Consider the following 23631-nt stretch of genomic DNA (forward strand, 5'->3'; position numbering starts at 1 on the left):
GCATCACAGAGTGGTCTCCAGTTGAAGAGAACTCCATGCAAAGATAGAGTAGAGTAGGGCGTCATAATGGTTTGGGAGAATCTGAAACGAAGATAGGGTCAAGATCACTGGTCAATGGAGCATAACAAGAAAGATCAAGAAAGAGAACTGCTTCCCAGACCTTCTCAGCTAACCTCAATAATACACTTGTGGCCAAACATACAAGAATCTCAAAAAACAAAATCTGTTGGAACGCCATTCACAGAAGAGTGGAGGACATTTTACGAGCAATGAGCACAAAATTTGGAACAAGATGTTCAACAAATTAGATTGGTATGATGGCCAGGAGTACATCTACTACTGTAGGAACAAAAAATAAATAAATAAAAAAGAAGAAAGAATAATGAAGAATCAGAAACAGCCTGCGTTATGCTTCATGGCCAGCAAGAGATCCTCTTTAAAGCCCCGCCCACTTCCACTCCGTGCAGCCAATCGCGAGTGGAGAAGGCATGCCTCCGAAATAAAATGCACGTTCCGACGGTGCACAGGAGCATCATCATCATCATCAGGCGTTCACTAACACACACACACTCGCACGCACACACACAGAGGCACGAGGTACAGATCTATGGAGTATACACGGGCAAGGCATCCCATGAACATGCAAACGCCTGAACTCCTGCTCTGCTGGATGGGTTTCAAAGTTTAATCTCAGCCGCAAAAGACCAAGTGCTTGGAGAGACGTAGAAGACGGAAAGGTTTTGCACCTTCAGCTGACACAAGGACAGATTTTTTTTTTTTTGGTTTGGTTTGTTTCTCATGTGCATTGTGAATAATATTTGCTGGGCTGCGCAGCGCGCGCGTTTGTCCCGGGAGTGCACGCGCGGAGTGCTGAGTGCTGACTGATGTCACGAGCCGTGATTTTATCCGCCGACGCCGTTTGCACTTCTCCAGAACACTGAGATGAAGTGAGCGGAAGGTCATCCGACAAATGCATGTCAGCTAAGTGTAGATTTATGGAATATTATTATTATTTATATTATTATTAGTATTAGTATTAGTATCATCAGCACTGCCATTTGGAAAACTGGGACTTGCCTGGGAATTGACTGAACATCCCCAGCAACTAAAGAAGGTAAAAAAGAATAAACACATTTTCTCCACATATCTGCCTCTGTGCAAATGGAAAGGGACTTTATGTTATGTTGAACAGGTGAGGATTATAAAAGATACTGTATAATGTGAAATGTGAAATTCCCTTGCAAGTGCATTTGACCAGGTTATGCTTTGAAAGTGGGCACACCATCGTGCTATTGAGTTCATGTGATGGCAGCTGTAAAAAAATTATTTGTGTGTAGAAATCATAAAAATGTGAACAAAAATGACATATGGAAATGAAGTGAATCGTTTGAGGAAATTACCTGAAAATGGCATGAGACAAATCATTTTAAAAAAAAAAAGGGTTTTTGAAATAACATGCAGAAGTACACAATGGTTTAAAAATTTTTTTTTAAATAAAATAAAAAAAATTAAATAAAAAAATAAAAAAATGAAAGCAAATAAGTAGTGTGTAAAAATTCACTTAAAAAATGCAGCATAAAAGATATGGATTAAATTGAACTGGAATTTGAAAAGAAATGAATTGTGTGTGAAATCAAATGATACTTCTTACATGAATAAATAATAATAAAATAAAAAGAAATAAATAAATAAAAATATCACATTTAATCTACTACAGTTCCCAAATGTAGCGTTGTCAAAATATGTTTAAACTCGGGCCGAAAATAACATGAAACTTTTGTGCAAATGAATCACACGTGAACCGAATCAAACTTTTTATCGTTGCGTGAAAATGGAAAGAAAAAAAAAAACATGTACTGCACATGAAGCACACATTGGCTACAAAAGCACATTATGTGGTTGTTCATGTGATTTTTGTGTGAAGGAGAGAAAAAACACTGAGGAGTTATTTATTATTTATGAACTTTATTTTGTAATATCTGTATCAGAGTTTTACATGATAAACCCTACTGAACTTATATTAAAATCATTATTGCAAAAAAGCATTTAGGGATTTGAGATTTTGGGAGGGATTTGTGATGGGACAGTCTAAAAAGCATAACCTGAAAAAAAAAAAGCAGCCGAGCAACACCATGTCTTTATATTTCTATTTGGTTAAGTGATTGTTTGGAAAGCAGATGTTATAATCAATAAAATGTTGAATACATTAAAGCATGTTATGCTGTTTCCTTACAGCTGATTTTTCTATATCCAACCTGAAGGTCACTGAATTGGGTATGAAATTGTCTAGTGGAACAATGGCATTTAGTAGTGTGTGTGTGTGTGTGTGTGTGTGTGTGTGTGTGTGTGTGTGTGTGTGTGTGTGTGTGTGAGAATCGGTGTTTTGGTACACTAAACCATGTGAAGCTTTGTTCACATTAAGCGTTTCCGAATATCTCTCGGGCGAATGTGTGTGAGATATAATAAAGTATTGCATGTCTCTCAGAGTAGGAACAAGTCAGAATCTTGCATTATACTGACCCAGCATTTCTCATCGATATCAGTTTGATACCAATGCCGTGACACCGGAGCATCTCTTGTTTTTATGTTGTACAAAATAGGAAAGTTGTGTTATGTCTTAGTCGTTTTTTTTTTGTGTTGTTTTTTTTGGCCAGACCCGAGGTGCCATCATCTAACTTTGCTTTTTCCTCTCTTAGCACTTTCAGGAGGTGAGGAAAGTCCTGAGAGAATGTGGAGTCGTGGGGTGAAGCATGAGCTGCCGGTGTGTTGCTTTTAGACTGGCGTGTCTCATGTGTCCATGGGAGTGTATTTTACTAAGCCTCCACTGCTGGGTTGTAGCCTCGGCCACAGGCTCGCGGGATGCTGCTGGCCCATTCGGCTGGCTCCTTTCAGACAAAGGGCCTTTTCAACAGTCGCAGGAATTTACGGAGTTTGTGGAGCGCTACCAACAAGGCTTCACCACCAGGTACAAGATTTACAGGTGAGTCACATGAAGCAGTTAGAATTCCTTTGTACAGATTATGTAAAGCATATGAATGGCATTGTTGCACATGAATAGTTAAAAAAAAGGCGAACAAAAGCAGCAGATTGCGATTGCAAGCGGTCATCTTGGCCTCAGGGGTTCATCATTGTGGTCTGGGAATTGCGACGGCAGATGATTAGGTGTGGCTCGTGACAGCTGAGGCATTGACACAAGTTGATGCGAGTTCGAGAATGGTGGATTAGATGGAGTAACAGCAGCACAAAAGGCAGCTGAAAATGAGTGTGAGTGACACGCGTGTTTGGCAGGGCTCGGTGCCCATGCAGCCCAGCACAGATGGAGATGCCAACACCGGGGTTAGACAGACGTGCTGTCCTCTACAACTCGGCACATTCGTGAATAGTCATTTCTTTTTTCAGCCGCATAAAATCGGTGTTAAGCCGGATCTCCCCCTGCTGGTGGGCTGGAATGCTGGATGAGTTTGTGAGTAAGCGAGCGGATGTGCGTGTGCATGTGCGTGCGTGTGTGTGTGTGTGTGTGTGTGTGTGTGTGTAAAAAAAAATACACTTATGTAAAACTGCAATCATACATTTTTCACATCTGACTGTGAGACCAATGTTTCACGAAGAATTTAAAAGCAAACATGGGCAATGCATTTTTATATTCCTCGACACCACACATGCCACATCATTATTTAAACAATACATAATCAGATGTAGTGGGAAATAAAAGGTTTGGTATAATAATATTACATTTCAATCTTGATAATGAATGATTAAATTCTGGGTAAATATTGGAATAAAAAAATACGTATAATAATATGAAAATACATTACTATGTAACCCTTCCCTATATATATATATATATATATATATATATATATATATATATATATATATATATATATATATATATATATATATATATATATATCACACTTTGAATGAACAATGTAAAAACACAATAATAATAATTTTAATCACGTCATTAAAGAAATTCATTAAAAAGCAATTTCTAATCCACTTGCGGTAGGTGTCTGAAACCACTATAATATTATGTTAGTACTCACATGTGACTTTCCTGCAAAAAAGTTTTACAGATGTGGGTTGAGGATCAGTGCCAAGTCGTGTAACAGCCTGCAGCCTTGCTTTTTGTGTTTCATATTCATTTTCATATTTATTCATGTTGCTCAGATATGCAACAAGGATTTGAAAGCTGTATAATGAGTTCGCACAAACCAATCTTCTTATAATCTTTATTCATATCTATTATTCAATGCTGCTCGAAAGGTTAAGGGTGATTTCATTACTGGTGCACCATTTAGCCCTTCAAAGTCTTACAATTATACTTTATTATAATTGATTATGTTTCTATAATGAAGGGAATGTGCCTTTAAACCATTCAGGAACAACACTAAATAATAAGGTAAGCCTTAATAGACATCTCCATTTTTTTGTTTCTGATAGTGGTTGCATTTCGAGGTTTTATTTGTAATGGAATAAAAGACATGAACAGTGTTGAATTTTATAATGTCCATGTAATTCTTCTCGATGATACCCAGAAAATGTAGATAAAGCAACTTGAACTTTGAATAGCTCTGAATTTCTAATAGTTAATTGTTAATGTGCTCAGGTTGAAATGGTGTGGAAATTGTGGTAATAAAATGCATATAAATGTTCATAACATGGTAAAGGATGTTTTAAGTACGAGTTGGTAAATGGATTCACATACAAGAATGATTTTTTTCCTCATGAACTGTTTAATGATTATATATCAGGGGGACAGAGTAGTTCTAAAGGATGGTAGTGCCTGTTACAAGATATGGTATTTGCTCTAAAACATGTACATATGCTGGATAGAATCATCCAAAAAACATCCTTTTCTTTAGTTCACATCCACATTTGTAAATGTAATATCAGTATGACAGAAATAACCCTCCAATCATGGAATCACCCTTGAAAATTGCCGCTGCAATATTACACACCTAGAAGACATCTGACATTTGTGAATGTTAGCATTCCTCTTGAGAGCACATAGACATATATGGAACTGTATAGATTTGTCCCCGGATATATCCTGGGCAGGAATTGCATACGCTCCCCGAGAGACCACCGTGCCACAATGTGTGGTTCTGTAAAGCCAGTTTGGCTTTCCATCAACCTCATTATATACTGTTTATATATATTAATCTCTGCATCCTTAAAATCATGTTTTTGTTCAATCCATGTTTTGTTTTTTTTCTTCTTTTTTGAACAGATTACAAATGCGACAGTTCATCTTTTAACAGATGTACCCTTGAGAATCTAGCCCTTTGCCGTGATGAATAAATTAGCGTACGTTACATCTGCTTTATTCCCAGCATGCAAGTCTGCACTTATTATAGAGCTGTTGACGTTTAGAAGTGTGTACACAGGCTTATAGCGAGCTAGTGTGGAAGGAATTAGCAGGACGACGCTTTCTGTGGAGAATTACTGGTGATATTCATTGTGTCTTTAAGAAGAACTAGCTAAGCTGACAAGCGCTGTCAGTGGGCGCATGGGGAGGTTTGCTATTAGCACCTGACAGCAAGTTTTTCACAGCAAACACACTGAATTTATATTTATATTTATATACATAAACTTATAATTAAGTATAAAGTCTCAGTGTGCATTTCTGCACTACCAAAGGCTGAAGCACCAGTCCTCACAGATATATTCAAAACAATGGATTGCCTTAATAACTGTGTGTGGAAGATGTTTATAGAAAATAAATATGTTCGAATATAGTTGTCTAATGTGCTTTCAAGCCATCTCTTGCCGTGTTTCAGCCACTGAAAAGGTCAGCCTGTAAAGAGTCACTGAGGAATAGAAGCTGAGCCTTTACACCTTAATTAAAGCACAGAGTTCGGTATGCGCTGCTCATCACTAGCGCTCGAGCAACCGGCTCGTTATACAAGGAATAAAAACTCTGATGTAGGAAAATATTCAATAACATAGTGATATGATGTGCTCCGACACGAATAGCAAATAGATATTGCCACTCGAGTGTTGATTATTCAGTAGTAACTGCATATCCTGGTGTGTTTCATTCCTCAAATGTCATTGCAGCATGCCGATAATTACGCATTTATATATAGAGAAAAGAGGACCGTTGGCTTGTTTGCCATGGATTAATTGATTCTGTTATTTATTAGAACAATCAATGCCTATACGAGGTGTTCTTTAGTTTTTAATAACTCAAACAAAGTTGATTATTCTGCTTAAACCACAGTTACTGCACTTTAAGGTGCTGTTGAGATGTTCTATTCCTGGACATTTTCAGGATTTTGCTCTTGAAGTGCTCTTATGTGTAGAAATAATGTCTCACAAGTCCATAATTTGAGGCTTCATTGATAATTCCGAAACAACATTTTAGAGCCAGAAATGCAGGCTTGGGCCATTGATATGCAGTTTCTGGAAGGCAAGAGGGAAAGAGATAAGGGGGGAGGACGAGATCAGAAAGAATGAGTTTGTGAAAGAGCATGTGTGATTGCCATAATGAGACATTAAGCCTTGTTGTAAGTCTCTACAGTGTTTCTTTATTTGTACCATGACATAAGATGCTATAATGCAAAACACAGTGCTATTAAATCCTGAATCTGACTGTTGAGAAGGTGGTAATTTCTAGAACAGCAGACATTGAATGTATTGAAGTAATCTAGAATGAAATGCAAGAATTTTACAGACAAAGTTGTCTATTGTGTGTAATTCATTAAAGTGATCTGGAACTGATGTGGGACTGTAATGTGGTTTAAAGATCTACCTGGAATTACTTTAGCTTTGCATTAACTAACAAATAATTGCACACCTTATAACACATGTCAACCAATCAGAATAAAGTATTAAACAGTGTTTCTGAAAACCCAGTTGTTTCTCCCATCACCCTTTCTTATTCTCTGTGTTGAAGATAATATAAAATAATAAGAAAAATCTGGATGATGCCACAGCCTTCTGTTGCTAGGAGTCTCGACAGCAAAATTGGTCCTGCTCTCTTTTTCTGTCTGCCGTTGTCAATCACAGTGGTGACACCAGCCAATCATGTGCATTTGTCATATTGCGTATGTGGAAGAGGACAGTTAATGCTTTCCTAAAAGTGTGTTACTCTCCTCTGCTAGTCGGCCTTTGTTATGCTAGCATTAGTTAAGTCTCTTACCATGTGCTTACACAGGAGACTCCTTCCACTCAGGTCCATGTTGAATTAGTTGTCAATAAAGAGATATGCTTAACGCAACACAAACTGCTAATACCTTCACCACCTGAGTGTTAAATATTTCACAGTAACAGCATGTCTCAGGATGTTTTATTCCTCTTATATCATAGCCGGATACCAATGATTACATTTGATCGTGATTGTAAACTATAGGTACGATAAAAATCGCAAGGAGGAATTTTCTAATAATTCAACAGACCAAATTCAATTATTTCACTTACACCACAGTAACTCCAGTTACAATGTTGTTCAGATGTTTTATTGCAGGGCACAAATTAAGTTTTTGTCCTTAAAACGCTCGGTGTGTGAAACTCATTTCTTACAGATCAAAACCCAAAGCTCGCTTACAAATTCCAGAATGCCATTTTAGAGCTAGAAACAGGCGTTTGAGCCATTATATATACGCAACTGCATACAGATATGCAGTTATTAAAGGGCAAGAGCGAGACAGAGAGAAAAAAAGAGATAAAGGCCAACCACTATAGAGCATGTGTGATGGTAGTAATGAGATAGAAAAGCCAAGCATCAATATGTATTTGTTTGTTTGTTCGATTGTACTTTTTGCAGCAATAAATAATAAATCTAAATCATCCGAATCTGCTGCACTACACACATCGACCCAAGGGAGCTTTGTTGTGGTAGAATGGGATTTGGTATGCAGACCAGTGAGCTTGGACAATACTTTCAGTATCAGGAATGCACAGATATATGGAGTCACTGACAAAATGGAGTTAAGCCAGCTTGATAATATTTACATGTAATGTGAGAACAGAGCACTCCATCTCACAGCTGAAACATTCACCAACCAATTGCTGACTTTTTGCCAAATGGTTCCAGCACAGTGTGCTGCTCAAACATATACTTGTGTAATTTTTCCCCATCTGTATTACTGCACTTACATACCTAACTAGCTTGGCATACATCACTACAGTACATTAGCTCTCACTTTTTAGTGTAGTTAATAAGCTTTCTGGGCAAACAAAACACGTGACTGGGCAGCGCACTTGAGCTTTTGCATTTCTGGTAGGCCAACTAATGGATTTCTCATTTCCCCAGCCCAGTATTTATGGTTCTGAGGATTATAGTCTAATTCCATGGATTGAGATTTTAAAATTAAACTGCACACATCTTTCTAAATATCACACACTCAATTACTTGAATCTGTTTGCCAGAGCTTTACACGAACTTGTCTGAGATGCTTCCGTTTGCTTTGCTTTTCTACTCGCATTTATTGCAATCAGGCCGATTTTTTATATCCAGATACTTTATCTAATTTGTCACTATTCATGCGTCTACTGTTCTAATGAATACGCATTTATCAACAAGCCGTCATTACATATTCCACATTAGCTTGTTTAACAAGTTTTGTGCATCGCTCGTTAATATAGATGTTCGACAGCATATTGTGATCCCTCAATCAGTGACAGTTTAGAAAGAAATGGTTTTGGACAAGGCATAGTCACGTTTATTATTATGCTCATTGCACGAGGAAATGAGGTAGCGCTTCAATGCAACAATATACATAAAACAAAATGCAAGACACTTTAAAAGGGAACTTAAAGTCGAGACGGCAGACAAGAGTAAGCAGAAGGCAACAGAAAAAACGAAGAAGTAGAACATTAAAATGATAAACATGCACAAAAAAAGCATGTTTTTAATGTATTCTAATGAATTTCTAAACAATATTAAGTACACCGGGTCGATTTAGACTGTAAGGTATGATTTGGGAAAAAACAGCCTATTTAGAGTCATTGCACATTTTAATTGCACATGCTTCATTTGTTTCTCCAACAATTGGTATTTTATATGGGAATTTTGCATATGACATGATTTTTGAATAAAAGGAACCTGTGTTTGTCTTTGAATTCCAATCCTGCTGTCTGACTTATGTTACACCTAAACGTTACCTTTCATCGTGTAGATGATGATTCCACAATATGGTTGAGATAGTTCTGGTTAAGGCTGCTAGAAATATGCTAACAAACCCCAGTTTAAAAAAGTATTCGATAGTTTTTTAATGTTCTTTCAATGGCAAAAAATCATCAGCAGAAATAAATGCCAAAACAGAAACATTTGGTCAGAGATGTACCCAAAGCTTAAGAATGTAAAAAAATCAAGATGAAATGCTATCACGTACTATGATATCTTTTTTTTTTTGCTAGTTTCTTGCTAATTTCATAACCAATAACTTGTTTTTGAGGCTATTGTAAGCTTTTTCTTTGGTCATTGTGAGCCATATTTTGCCTGGTAATTCAGTGTAATATATATATATATATATATATATATATATATATATATATATATATATATATATATATATATATATATATATATATATATATATATAACACAATCATATATAAACTATGAAATTTATTTATTAAATTATGAACATTACAATAACCCTGTTTTCAATTAATTCTAATGAATTTCTAAAAATGATTTATTACACTGGGTCATCTTAGACTGTGAGGTATGATTTGAGCAAAACACAGCCTCATCCATTCTCTATGACATGTTTTGATGTATTTATTTTGTACATACAGTGGGTACGGAAAGTATTCAGACCCCCTTAAATTTTTCACTCTTTTTTATTTTGCAGCCATTTGCTAAAATCATTTAAGTTCATTTCTTTTTCTCATTAATGTACACACAGCACCCTATATTGACAGAAAAACACAGAATTTTTGACACTGTTGCAGATTTATTAAAAAAGAAAAACTGAAATATCACATGGTCCTAAGTATTCAGACCCTTTGCTCAGTATTTAGTAGAAGCCCCCTTTTGATCTAATACAGCCAGGAGTCTTTTTGGGAAAGATGCAACAAGTTTTTCACACCTGGATTCAGGGATCTTCTGCCATTCCTCCTTGCAGATCCTCTCCAGTTCTGTCAGGTTGGACGGTAAACGTTGGTGGACAGCTATTTTTAGGTCTCTCCAGAGATGCTCAATTGGGTTTAAGTCATTGCTCTGGCTGGGCCATTCAAGAACAGTCACAGAGTTGTTGTGAAGCCACTACATCGTTATTTTAACTGTGTGCTTAGGGTCATTGTCTTGTTGGAAGGTAAACCTTCAGCCCAGTCTGAGGTCCAAAGCACTCTGGAGAAGGTTTTCGTCCAGGATATCCCTGTGCTTGGCCGCATTCATCTTTCCCTTGAGTGCAATCAGTCGTCCTGTCCCTGCAGCTGAAAAACACCCCCACAGCATGATGCTGCCACCACCATGCTTCATTGTTGAGACTGTACTGGACAGGTGATGAGAAGTGCCTGGTTTTCTCCACACATACCGCTTAGAATTAAGGCCAAAAAGTTCTATCTTGGTCTCATCAGACCAGAGAATCTTATTTCTCACCATCTTGGAGAACTCCATGCGGGTTTTCATGTGTCCTGCACTGAGGAGAGGCTTCCGTCGGGCCACTCTGCTATAAAGCCCCACTGGTGAAGGGCTGCAGTGATGGTTGACTTTCTACAACTTTCTCCCATCTCCCGACTGCATCTCTGGAGCTCAGCCACAGTGATCTTTGGGTTCTTCTTTACCTCTCTCACCAAGGCTCTTCTTCCCCGATAGCTCAGTTTGGCCGGTCGGCCAGCTCTAGGAATGGTTCTGGTCGTCCCAAACGTCTTCCATTTGAGGATTATGGAGGCCACTGTGCTCTTAGAAACCTTAAGTGCAGCAAAAATTTTTTGGAACCTTGGCCAGATCTGTGCCTTGCCACAATTCTGTCTCTGAGCTCTTCAGACAGTTCCTTTGACCTTAATGATTCTCATTTGCTCTGACATGCATTGTGATCTGTAAGGTCTTATATAAACAGGTGTGTGGCTTTCCTAATCAAGTCCAATCAGTATAATCAAACATTTCTGGACTCAAATGAAGGTGTAGAACCATCTCAAGGATGATCAGAAGAAATGGAGAGGACCTGAGTTAAATATATGAGTGTCACAGCAAAGGGTCTGAATACTTAGGACCATGTGATATTTCAGTTTTTCTTTTTTAATAAATCTGCAACAATGTCAACAATTCTGTGTTTTTCTGTCAGTATGGGGAGCTGTGTGTACATTCATGAGGAAGAAGAATGAACTTAAATGATTTTAGCAAATGGCTGCAATATAACAAAAAGTGAAAAATTTAAGGGGGTCTGAATACTTTCCGTACCCACTGTATTTAAAAGCTTCAAACAATAAATTGGTTTTTCATGTAGGAAAAACGTTTTATATCAAATTTATACTTTAGAAGTTTACATAAACTACGATTTATGAATAAAAGGAACCTATTTTTGCCTTTAAATTGCAAATAATAATAAAAAAAATAAATAAAAAAAAGTAGATTGTGTAGAAATAAGGTAACAGGGCATAAACGGTTTATGCATAGTCTAACATGATTATTTAATAAACATGTTGAATTGCTTTAAGCGTTTAGAAAAATAAACAATATCATGCATCAATGTTACGGTGTAAAAGTACTACAGAATGTACCATACAGTTATTTATCAGCTACTTATAGGAGGCTCTCTTTTTATTTGTCTTTTGCTCAAATCGAGGTCCACAAGGCATTCACTGCTACACGTGTAACATTGCAATGGAACACATGCAGCTATTCATTACATCTTTCCAAGCTGATACTCATGCAATGCCAGGGGAGAGGATTAACCATCCAATTTTGTACACATGTCTTACCAGATGACCTTGATCAAATTGCATTGCTCTCTGTATTGATAGAGAGAAGGGAAGGGCCAGTTCTTTCCAGTTCAGGAAGAGGATAGCCAGGCTCGGTCACAGAGGAATTTGGGTATTCCATTGCAAGAGTCTACAGTAGTTTCATCTAATGCTGGTCATAACAGTCCTGCTGTCTGACTGATGTTGCACCTAAACTTTACCTTTCATCTTGTAGATGTTGAGTCCTAGGTTAGGTCACCTTAGGCTGATCCTTGTTAGATCCTGCTAGAAATGTATCAAGGGCCTCACAACAAGAGTGGTGCAATATGACAAACTAAAACATCTTAAACACATTTTTACAATTTGGTAACAAACTCCAAATGTATTTCATATCTTGTTTATTATAAAATCCTGAGAGAAATGTTAAAATATAAAACTTTTAATGGTGATTATACCACAAATCATTGGTGAGAAATTTTAACACAAAGCTTTTTTTTTTTTTGCCAAATTATTATTTTTTAACATTATTAGCTTGATATTATGTCATTTCAAGACATTGTTTGCCCAGAAATTTTTTTTAAATCTATGAATATATTTATATAATATATGATATTATACTCTGAAATGGGGCAAAGATATATACATCTCTAGGAATTTTAAAATTTTCATGATTGAGTGCAAAATCTATATATCAATATTCTATAAATGCTGCTTGTTATTATTAAAAATTAGGTCAGGACACAAGAGAGATCTATGCTGCCACCAATGACACGAAAGAATCTTGTGTTGCATAATTGGTAATAATTTAGAAGATGAAAGTATAGTCTTTGTTTATTATTATTTTTATTTAATTATTATTATTATTTTTTTTTATTGTTTCTATATTGCAGCTCTTTAATACATAGATCATGATGTATTGGAGTCATGTTTTATATTCTGGACCATGCTGTTTCATCCCTAATGTTTTAGGATTTAAGGATTTTCCTCAGTTCTTTGTACACAAATTGACAACATTTTTGGATGAACTACATCAACGTGACAATTGTGCCAGTCTAATCCGCAGCACACTGGTGTGTACTGAACATCCTCTGTGGTAATCTAAATCTCATTAACTCGTAACGTGTTGATTGGCCCATAAGGGTTCGAAACTACGTTTGCTTTACTCAATACTGTGGGACCACAGAAGGAAATTTATTTACAAGGCCGAAGGGAGATGAGGTTAGGAGGGTAGTGGAGTTACGCCCTAGTTAATTGTCTCATTTTTTATGTTTAAAGACATGCGTTTTCTCTGGAGTGTTCTTGTTCTTGTACTTGCGCTCGCAGCCGGAACAAGGACGAAACACTTACTCCTTCTTTAGCCACTGATGTGAGACTGTTTACTTAGTTCATCCCATGAAGGCCATCGTTCTACTCTAAAAGACGAACTGCATCTGTGTGGGGTTTTTTTGTTGTTGCTGCCTTTGTTTTGTTTTTTTTTGTTTTGTTTTTTGCTTTATCAAAAAAAAATACTGACACTTGATTAATGCAGAGTTTTTTTTCAAACAGCACTGAGTACACACTTACATTAACAAATGAGGCCTTTAAGGACATATGTATATAAATCACATTTGCAACATGTTTGTTGGGTCCTGTGAGTTTTAATGTACCCTAAGCTTGAGAAGTGGTAGCTTGGTAGTTAAAAAATTAGACTTTGGATCAGAAGATGTTCAAATCATAAAACCACCACCCGGCTACTGCTGGGCCCTTGAGCAAGGCCTTTAACTTTCAACTGTTTAGTTTTTAATTGCTAGCTTAGTGGTTAAGGCAATGCACTTTGGATACAAAAGTTGTGAGTTTAAATCTCAGCCACACCAAGCTGCCACTCCTGCCCTCTGTGTCCCCTTATTACTCTATTACTCCCCTTATTACTCTAACTGTTCAGGTGTATGAATGAGATAAAACATGTCACTCTGAATAAGGGCGTCTGCCAAATGCCATAAATTTAATGCACACCTAGAAGACCAGTAGCTCAATAAAGTATTGCTAAACACAATATGGTAAATGTGGACCGAAACAATGTATCTTCAGAGTTAATTAATCATTTTCTTTCCTTTTTAATCTTTGTGTAAGAGAAATTACTGATTTACATAATTTAATGATTAAGAAATGTCAAGATCCAGCATTAAAACAACACCCAGGTTTTTCTAGAATGTATAATGCACATGCCGTGAACGGTGTTATGAGTTAATAAACCTTTTGGAATATTAAAAGTAATTAATGTTACTTAATGGAAGGGATGGAAGATTGGTACTTTGTTTAGCGCAAATGGAAACAGATGGTGCTCTCTGAGCTGTAAAGCATCAGTGTCATGTGTGTTATTTATTTTTTTTAATAAAGGAAATCTCTGTTTATCCCCTGTTCATTATCCTAATTGTGATCCAGATGTATCAGCGCACTGTTGTATGTATCAAAAAAAAAAAAGCTGCTTCTTATAGAGTATGCTTGTCTGCACACTGTCAATAAACAGGAATGGATAATAGAGTAAAAACCTGAAGCAGATGAATAAATCACCTTTAAATAATATTGTCATTTATAGCATTATATTGAATTAAAATTAACAAGAAGAACTACTCTGAAAAGCGACAATTCGGAATGTTGTGAATCTGAAATGATTCAGATCAATGTTGAATTCTCGATTCCGATAGCCCAAGAGGTATTCATTAATTCCCTATAACTGTCGCTCAGGCAATTGTTTTGGTTGCAAGGTTTTTAATGAGCTCTTTCTAATATGTTCTATAGTATCATCAATCTATTCAACTGTCCATTCAAGATTTAAACCTGCTAATTAAGTTGACTTTCTAAATGATTATTAACAAGAGGGAACAACAGAGAGGGTCATAAGGAAAGGAATGATTATAGCATCTCATTGTAACTGTTGTATTATAACATTCAACTACACCAAATGGTGCAAACATACATGAAATTCTTTGCTACGTTTTAAAACGTGTCAGGGTTATGTGAGTAGCACATGCATTTTAATGGGAGTTTTTGTCTCGCATTTGTCTTCCTTCGGTGTCTGTTTTGCGTGTGTTTAGCAAATTTTAGCCAATCACAAAACAAAGCTGCTAGGCAAAAACACGACAATTCCTTTATTAACAAACATAATAATTTGCCATTACTCTAAAAATGGAAAAGTATAGGAACACAACACAACACATGGACACTGTTATGACACTATTTGCATCAAAACCCTATAAATACCCCTGTAAACAGGAAATAAGTGTAATAATGCTTAATAATAACCCTAGCTGGGCTACATTTCTTTTCGGTTTATGGTTGTTTCATGTTTTGGTTTATGTCTTCACTGTCAGGTTTCTTAGTTCTTATCTATTGTGTCTGTTCCAGTTTTCATTTTGTTTATATATATTTCTGTACTTTCTTTCGCTACTGTTTCAAGCTTCATTAGATAACACAATGTTAGGCTTGGTTATAATATAACAGGGAAACAATACTTTAGTTATCAGAAAATAATCAACTGAATGGTAATAGTGACTCTATTTTACATCACACAACTCCATTGTTGATTGTCTTCCATGTCTTTTTATGTTTTAGTCATAAATTAAGTTGCCTATTTATATTCAGAGTTATTATAAGTGTTATTATTTGCTCTGATCATGTCCCATAAATATTTTTTACTTCATTGGCGCTTTTGGCTTCGGATGAAACTCATGCTTTCCAATTTACATTGAGCCAATGTTAAAGAAACAGCAATTATTCATAAACAGAAGTGATGTTCCAAATTGTGAAGCATTATAATTGTCTTTTTGACTTGAAATTAATGTTCCTTTGATCAGTAGTTGTACGATGCAGTTTTCAGGCAAGCGATCGACATGATTGCTGGCGTATGCAAGCTACATACAGAATATGTCCCTTATGAATGTGGTGCAGAATGAAGGATCCTAAACTTCTCTCAGCACTGTTTGCATATGCGCACATCCTATATTACAAATGCCTTGAGGAAGACAGTGATTCCCACAGGTCTGAGGTAAACCTGAGGGGAGGACAAGATAAGGTGATGGAGCTTTTGGATGTGATTTGAGTGATGTCAGGGATGTTGTGGGGTTTTCCTTTGAAATGTCGCATGGTTTATGTTCTGCTCTGCTCTGTTCCCTGCGCTGTAGAAATGAAATCAGGCAAAACATTTGAAATGAAACTAAATATACCCTCTACATCTCTCAGCAACTGGAAGTGTTGGTGTAACTGTACAGTTGCTTTTTCAATTTCATTTTATTACTGCCAATTGACTTGTTTAATCTTTGTCTACCTTCATTTATCATCAAGTATCATATAAAGGTGTTGATATATAAAAAAATTGCTATCTGTCGTGCACATTACAAAAGCCTTATACTCAGAAATTCAGAATGTTTACATATATTTGGATGTATACTTGCCTATTAACAAAATTAACTGTTTACATTTACTCAGGTGAACTGTATATTCATAATATACTGCACATATATTCAGTTTATATACACACACACACACACACACACTATATATATATATATATATATATATATATATATATATATATATATATATATATATATATATATATATATATATATATATACATTTATGACAAGTATACTGCTGTTACCTTCATACAAAATCTGTTTCTATATTGCACTGACTGCTAATATTTGAATACAAACTTTATATATTGCATTGACAAGAGAAAAGAGAAATGGTATTTCGATTCCTCTGTATATGTGCACATTTGGTGGCATTTACAAAAAAACAAACAAAAAAAAAAAACTTGAAACTTAAACCTATATATGTAATATTATTCGGGTTTGTAAAACATTGAACCTTTTGGTTAATATTCTAAAGCAAATTGATGCCTTAGAATATACTCATGATCTACATCTTTAAAAAAAAAATTAATAAATAAAATGTAATATATAACCTGAGATCAATGATAACCAATATATGAGTTATTCTTTTACATTTGTTCTATAATTTATATGTTCTCTTTGGTTTTATTCTGTCCTGAATTATATTCTATATTTTGTGTCTTTTTTGGTCCAATCAGCTGTCAAATCCACTGACTCCATTTAGGGAAGAATTTGCTAAATAAAACATCTGGCATATAAAAACTCCTGGCCACAGCTCAAAACAGGGTGCTCATTCGCTGCACTCTGGCCATTTATTGCTTTCAGATTTGGCAACAAGCCTCAACTCTCCTCTGTCAAAAGCTACTAGAATTCTTCCCGGTCGCATTTGGAGTGAATTGTGTGTTAGCTGTTCCATTTGGGGAGGGAATTACTTTCTTCGTGTGGTGTCTGTAAGCTTTCATCTTGTTTCCAGAGGGCTGTAGGAATGAAATCAAGCTACTGGCCACCCCTGTGCAAACCATTCAATAATAGTTACAATATGGAGGACCTGCAGTGATTGCCTTCAGGCATTTTTCCTCCTTCGCCTCCGATACCTGAACCATTCCTATGTAGTCAGTCTTGGATGTTACAGACCGAAAAAGTATAATTTTAAAGAGATGCAAGTTTATGAAATGCCAAAAGGTCCATTTGCATTTATTTGGAAAAATTTGCATCACAATGGCATATCCTGTGCTTAGGTTACGTGCTGTTAGCTGATATTAAAGTATAATCCTATGATTTGTGATTAACAATTTTATTGACTCTTTCTTTAATTGCTCTTATATGTTATCAATGTAAAAATCTGTACTGAGCCATTTATTGGAATGTATGTAAGCAAATATCTGATTATCTTTTAGTCCGCATAAATCAAATTCATGCAAAAGTTATTACAATGATAAATGAATAGAGAACAATAGGCACAATGTGGATTATGTCTGTTATACTGTATGTACTGTTTTATTCTTTAATAACATACACTGTTGTGTACCAGAGTTGTGTAGCAGTGTGCCTAAGATGACATACCCTGTGCTATTAGTTTCTAATTGGGTTTATTTAGGAGCATGCGTTAGTTTCACAAATCAGACTCAAAGGGGTTGAATGCAAATTCAGAGCAAGAATTTATCACCAAAAAAGGTCACAGGGAAGCCGAAAAAAAGATAACTTTTACAAAGGTGGGCACAACAGTATTGAGGCAGTAATAAAAACAGAGACACTCAAAAGTAATGGGACAGATAACAGGCTTGGTGGATAATCCAAAACAGCATGTAAAACTCAATTGAAAAACAGGTTGAATGGAGCAAGACAGGTCTATCCATTGCAACCAGGTCAAAAACAAGAAAACAGGGTTACAAAAGGGAAAAAAAAAAATATATATATATAGAAATGCAGTAGATAAAGAAAGAGGAACTTGAAAAAGGAGGGAAAAAAATGCATATAATTTGGACTGAGGGTACCAGAGGTTGCTGGGAGTTGGAATTCTTATCGGCCATGTTTTTTGGCTAAAATAAAATAGGATCATGTCTTTACACAATGTGATAGTAAGAAAATTGAACAAATAAAGGAACAGCGCAGAGACCAAATTCACCACTTCCCATACAAGGAAATGTGTTGAGACTTAGGACATATCAAGGCACTTTCTTAATAAGCGAGATGGAACCTTGTGTTTGCCAATGCATTCTTACTGATTAGTATTAGGAAAGAAATAACATGTGACATATGTAATTCAATGTGCAAGCATCGACTCTTGCCCTGATTGGCCGTTTGACATGCTGTTCCAACACAATTATCATTCAGGAGCTTAATAGGGTCCTAAAGGGAGATGATGCATTGCACATGCAATATACATGCTTAATGTATACGGAGACCTAAATAAACAATTGAGGGAGGACCTTAGTGATAGGACAGCCAAATGTACAACGTACTGCCTTTGGCTTGCTTCTGGCTTGTCATGAGCCCTGAAAGCTGATTAACCAAGAGAAAACTTTTGCGCTAACTTTAGCTGGTGTTTAAAAGTGTTGAGCATATGGTTACTTGCTAATTTTCCCTGTGGGGTGTGTGAATATGATGACATGAATAAAAAGGAGGCAGTGCAAATTGACAGATTTGCAATGGTGTACATGTTTTGAATAGGGGGATTGAGCTAAAAATGTATCTAGCTGCTAACACCTCTAGACTGTCACAGTGATATGAAATGGCGTTTTGCGCATGTGTTATTTGTATCAGAGGATTTTTCAGGTCTCAAATGTGTTCCTTCTCTTCTCCCCGATTTAATGAGTGTTGACAAAGCGAGTAGTTATTGACTTGGGTGTGTTGTTGCTTGTTGGTTGAACTGTTGCAGAATGTCATAGACTGAATTTGCCAAGAGACAATAACAAACACAAAGGCTTATGTAGCTTATCAGATGGCTTCAGTAAAAACGAATTCTCCTGTGAACATGCTGTCCATCAAAACAAAGAAACATTTTGTTGTGGAGAAGTGGAACAGTGTAATTGTAATCCCTTGCAGGATACAGCTTTGATAGGTAGATTTTACCTATGGCTCAAGATGGTTCTAGATGGTATTACCTGGTACTTCTTTGTCTTTTTACATTAATTAAGCTAATGCATTTTTGCCTAGTAAACTGAACTTCCTGCTAACAGGGGAATGAGCAGCACACAGTAGCTTTGACATCTTAGCTGGGCTAGCTAATGGATCCTGAATGATTTCATAATATCTGAAACACTTAAAATCTTCAAGTGTCTCAAGCACAACAGGCTACTTACAGAAATAACCAAGTGGGCACTTCTGGGTCTGACTCATCTTTTTGAAATCTTTGCTGTACAATGAGAGAGGAAAAAACAATTTTTGAACTGTGAAACAAGACTCTGGGACAATCGGGTAGTAAAGACGATTGCAACAGAACGCAACCAATGTGAATCGGCCAATCTTACCATCCCTAATGTAGTACAAATGACTTATTTTGACACATGATTTGATGAGAGCAGATGGGCCTAATCCCAGTGTGCTGTGTATATAGTGCATACCAATAAACATGATGCAAAGGTTCAAAGGAACAGGCAGGCAAAATAAATTAGAATAATCCATATTTCATCAATTATAAAACAATCGAGATGCAGAACAAGTAAAACCCCATCCAGTGTAAAATAATGGCAATGCTCAACCTAGTGAACATGTAAGAAGGTCTAGAAAGGAAAGGAAATCCCTATTAATATTTCCTAGATAATAATAATTAAAAAAAGTGTTTAATAAAACTTCAATCTGCAAATGCAGAGGACAGCATTCTTTTGAATAAAACTCAGGAAAATGTTTCCATATGTTATTTTCAATTCAATATGCAAAATGAATGTCTAAAACTGGCAAGAGAAATAAAGTAAGACATATGTCATTTTCCTCTTATCATGTTAACATTACATCTATGTTTACCCAAGATCAGTACAAGAGTGCAATCCATTTATAAATGCCTATTAAATATTACACATTTAAAAAATGTGTAGTCATAAATATAATCAAAAATGTAATTGAAAAAATTCTCAATGAAATGGTGTCAATTAAATGTTCATTTTTGGCATTTGTCAGACGCCCTTATCCAGAGCAACTTACATACATTTAATTCCATGAAATGAGCAGCTATGGGGTTAAGGGCCTTGACCAGGGCCCCTGGAGCAGGATTTTAACTCAAGTACTTTGAATCCAAAGTCCAGTGCCTTAACTACTAAGCTACCACCCTCTAAATTTAGTTTAACACTGAAATGGAAATTGTCTGATGCTATTCTAGTACAAAAGTCAAATAATAGAGATCAAAATGATCATTTTCCATTTGTACTGAATTTCAAACTGTCACCAATCCATTCACTGTATGATTCGTTTCACAGCCTGTGCTCTTATTATGATATCGTCTTTGTTTTGCTCTCTGGTCCTGTCTATGCCCCTGTTCTATCATTGCTTTGTTTCCCAATCGTATTCATCTGATCTCAACTCCTGATTAGTTTGTCTGTTTGTACAGTATTTCCCCAATGTTCCACTGTCATGTTGCAAAGACATATCAAGCATATCTTGCTTTCGCTCTGCCTTGTTTTCATTTGCCGATTTTCCTATTTCTGTATCACACTTGTTTTTTAATTGATGAAACGTAGGATTATTCATATTTATTTTGCCTGCCTGTCCCTTTGATCTCCTGCATGATGGATATTGGTATGCACTTAATAAAGAGCACACAGAAAAGACACGCATCTGCTCTCAGCTGATAACACGTTACCGAAGCTTCTTTCATTTTCAGATAAAATCACCCTTTATACATACATTTTTGTGGATTTACATTTGACCTGCACATGGAGTATAAGTAGGATTTTGTATCTTTTTTTCTAGAATTGGGAATATGAAGATAGTGATACACATTTCTACATGTACACAATTCTGTGGAAATAAAAATCAAACCCACCTGTGTAAAGAAAGAGCTTGATGGCTCATAGAAATGTTATTTAAAAAACTCCAGCTAAAGCCATTTACAGAACTTACTTGTTTTTCACAGCGTGTATTAATGATTATAATTTAAAACTAAATGAATTTCAATCCAAATAATTGGCTTTCCAGGCATCCAAAACATGGGATTAAACAACCTGTGAAAGTCTTTGACATTCCAGTTGAACAAGCTAATGTGCTTTTTCCTCTCTTGTTAATAATAAATGGGTTTGAGCAATTTAATGCTATTTTGTTTTCGTAATAGTTCAATATCTAAGCTTTTTGTCATTTACAGTGGTACCCCATTATTATACTTTTGACATGTAAGGATTAAGGATATTTATTCGTCCTGTTTACAGATGACATACTCATTGTTTGCTGCAAATTTATTCCGTATGCAAAATGTTATTCTCCAAATGTGGCTAGTTATCCTGCTACAAGGTGATCAAGGTGAAATGTATCGTGGCTCTGAATAATAGCCTCACGTTGACCTTGTCTCCCAATATCCCTTTCATCACCTACACGACAGAAGTTCAACACTAATCTTATCATTAATGCATTAGCTGTTTGACTCAGCTAATTATTGTTTAGATTTGTTTTTTTTTTCCGTTGCATTTTAAAGGCTTTAGATAACATTCTGAGATAATGATTGTAATATTAAATGGATAAAGATACGGTCTTTGACATTGGATTACAGTGCGAATTCCGAGAATTGCACCCAATTTAAAACCTTTGCACCGTATGCCATGATTAGAACGAACATACCTTTTAGTTTTTTTTTTTTTCTTTTAATTAAGTATGTGAGCTGAATATATAATATTTAAGCAAGCTAACGTCTTACTCAGGATATAAAGGGATGTGAACGTGAACGTAATTGCTGTTGAAGTCGTATAACGTCAGCTTTGACAGCTTTATGGTAAAGCACAGGTTTATATTAATGCACTACTGTGAATACATTTCCATAGTAACAACTCATTCACAGAGATGTGTTTGGCGGACATGCTCGGTAATATAAGACTATTAGTAAACAGATTTAAAAGACTTCGGGAACTGTTTGTCTAGGGAAAATTAATAAAAGGCTTCAGTTAGTACAAGATTCTGTTAAAGCTGTTTGTTTAGGTTTTGTGCCTTTGGACAATCTTCAATAGAGTGTTTCTTAGTTGCGTAACAAGGTGCAACTAGTAATTATTTAAAATTGGACACCAAGAGAGTTAGTGTTTAAGTAATTCGAAATACATTTTTAATACAATTTATTGTTTAGTGAAAACAAATTAAAATCACTGAGAAACGGATGTAGTGTAAAAGGAATAAAGCACTATAGGGCATGCTGTCTTTAGAAATACCAAGCTTTAACAAGGTAAGTTTACTTCGTGCCAGACCACATCACAACACCCTGCTGCTGCTGCTTATTTTTCCATAACAGCATGTCCCTATTTTTTTTTTTTATAATTACCTTCAACCCAAGGTGCTGCTAAAGACACTGTAAACAAAATGCTGCTAATTAATGTTTAATGGAGGAGGATGCACATACAGTTGAAGAACCAATAATAAAAAATCCCAATAATGAGGCAAAATCATGAACATGGCACAAATAAAGGGTTCAGATGATTAACAAATCAAGAAAAAAAAAAAAAAAGGTTAAAAGTGGAACATCTAACCTGAAATGGGGATAGGCCGAGGTGGTCTTTCTCTATTCAAAACATTTCGAGACTTCGAGGCTCTGATTACAATAAAGTAATTTTATTTATCTATGTTTACACACTATCACCTTCAAAATAGTCCCCTTGGACAGAAATACAGCGCTCCCAGCATTCCGAAAACTTTTGGAATGTGTGTGTCCTGGAGAACTTCATTTCGAAGCGTGTCAAGGACCTTGTGCGTTTTGCGCCGAATCTCCGCAATGGTGTCAAAACGGCGACCTTTGAGCTGGATTTTCATCTTTGGAAAGAGCGCAAAGTCTGCAGGAGCCAGATCTGGCGAGTAGAATGGGTGAAAGTGAGATCATGTTCTTTCTGTCGAGAAACTCACGTGTTCGGAGAGCGTAATCGCAGACGTGATAACGCACATGGTCAGAATAGAACCAGTTGCACAGCTCCCAGTGTACTTGTGAAGGTTGGTGCTCCCTGTGACTGTTTATATATATATATATATATATATATATATATATATATATATATATATATATATATATATATATATATATATATATATATATATATATATATATTATTTATATATTATTGTTTATATATTATATATATATAGTTGGGTAAATGGGAACAGCTGTGGATAATAAGGACACATCAGGGGTATAAAAAAAAACTGCACATGGTGATATAATCTAATTGTTAAAACACAGAAATTTCTGTAAGCATGCAGTGATCAGCATGAGAGAGAT

The 23631-nt window shown here is 35.9% G+C and overlaps 1 protein-coding gene across 1 annotated transcript in view; it reads left to right on the forward strand.

Annotated features, from left to right (window-relative positions):
- The first annotated feature begins 549 nt into the window (after positions 1–549).
- The window catches only part of brinp3a.1 (bone morphogenetic protein/retinoic acid inducible neural-specific 3a, tandem duplicate 1), a 60850-nt gene continuing 37768 nt past the window's right edge, over positions 550–23631 (forward strand). The window contains exons 1-3 of the mRNA XM_083566964.1: positions 550–947; positions 1035–1114; positions 2697–2980. Of these exons, the coding sequence (XP_083423090.1) occupies positions 2751–2980 (230 nt within the window). The 5' untranslated portion in view covers positions 550–947; positions 1035–1114; positions 2697–2750. The remainder of the gene's footprint in view (positions 948–1034; positions 1115–2696; positions 2981–23631) is intronic.

The sequence above is a fragment of the Silurus aristotelis genome (assembly GCF_946808225.1).
Source record: "Silurus aristotelis genome assembly, chromosome: 2".
NCBI lineage: Eukaryota > Metazoa > Chordata > Actinopteri > Siluriformes > Siluridae > Silurus > Silurus aristotelis.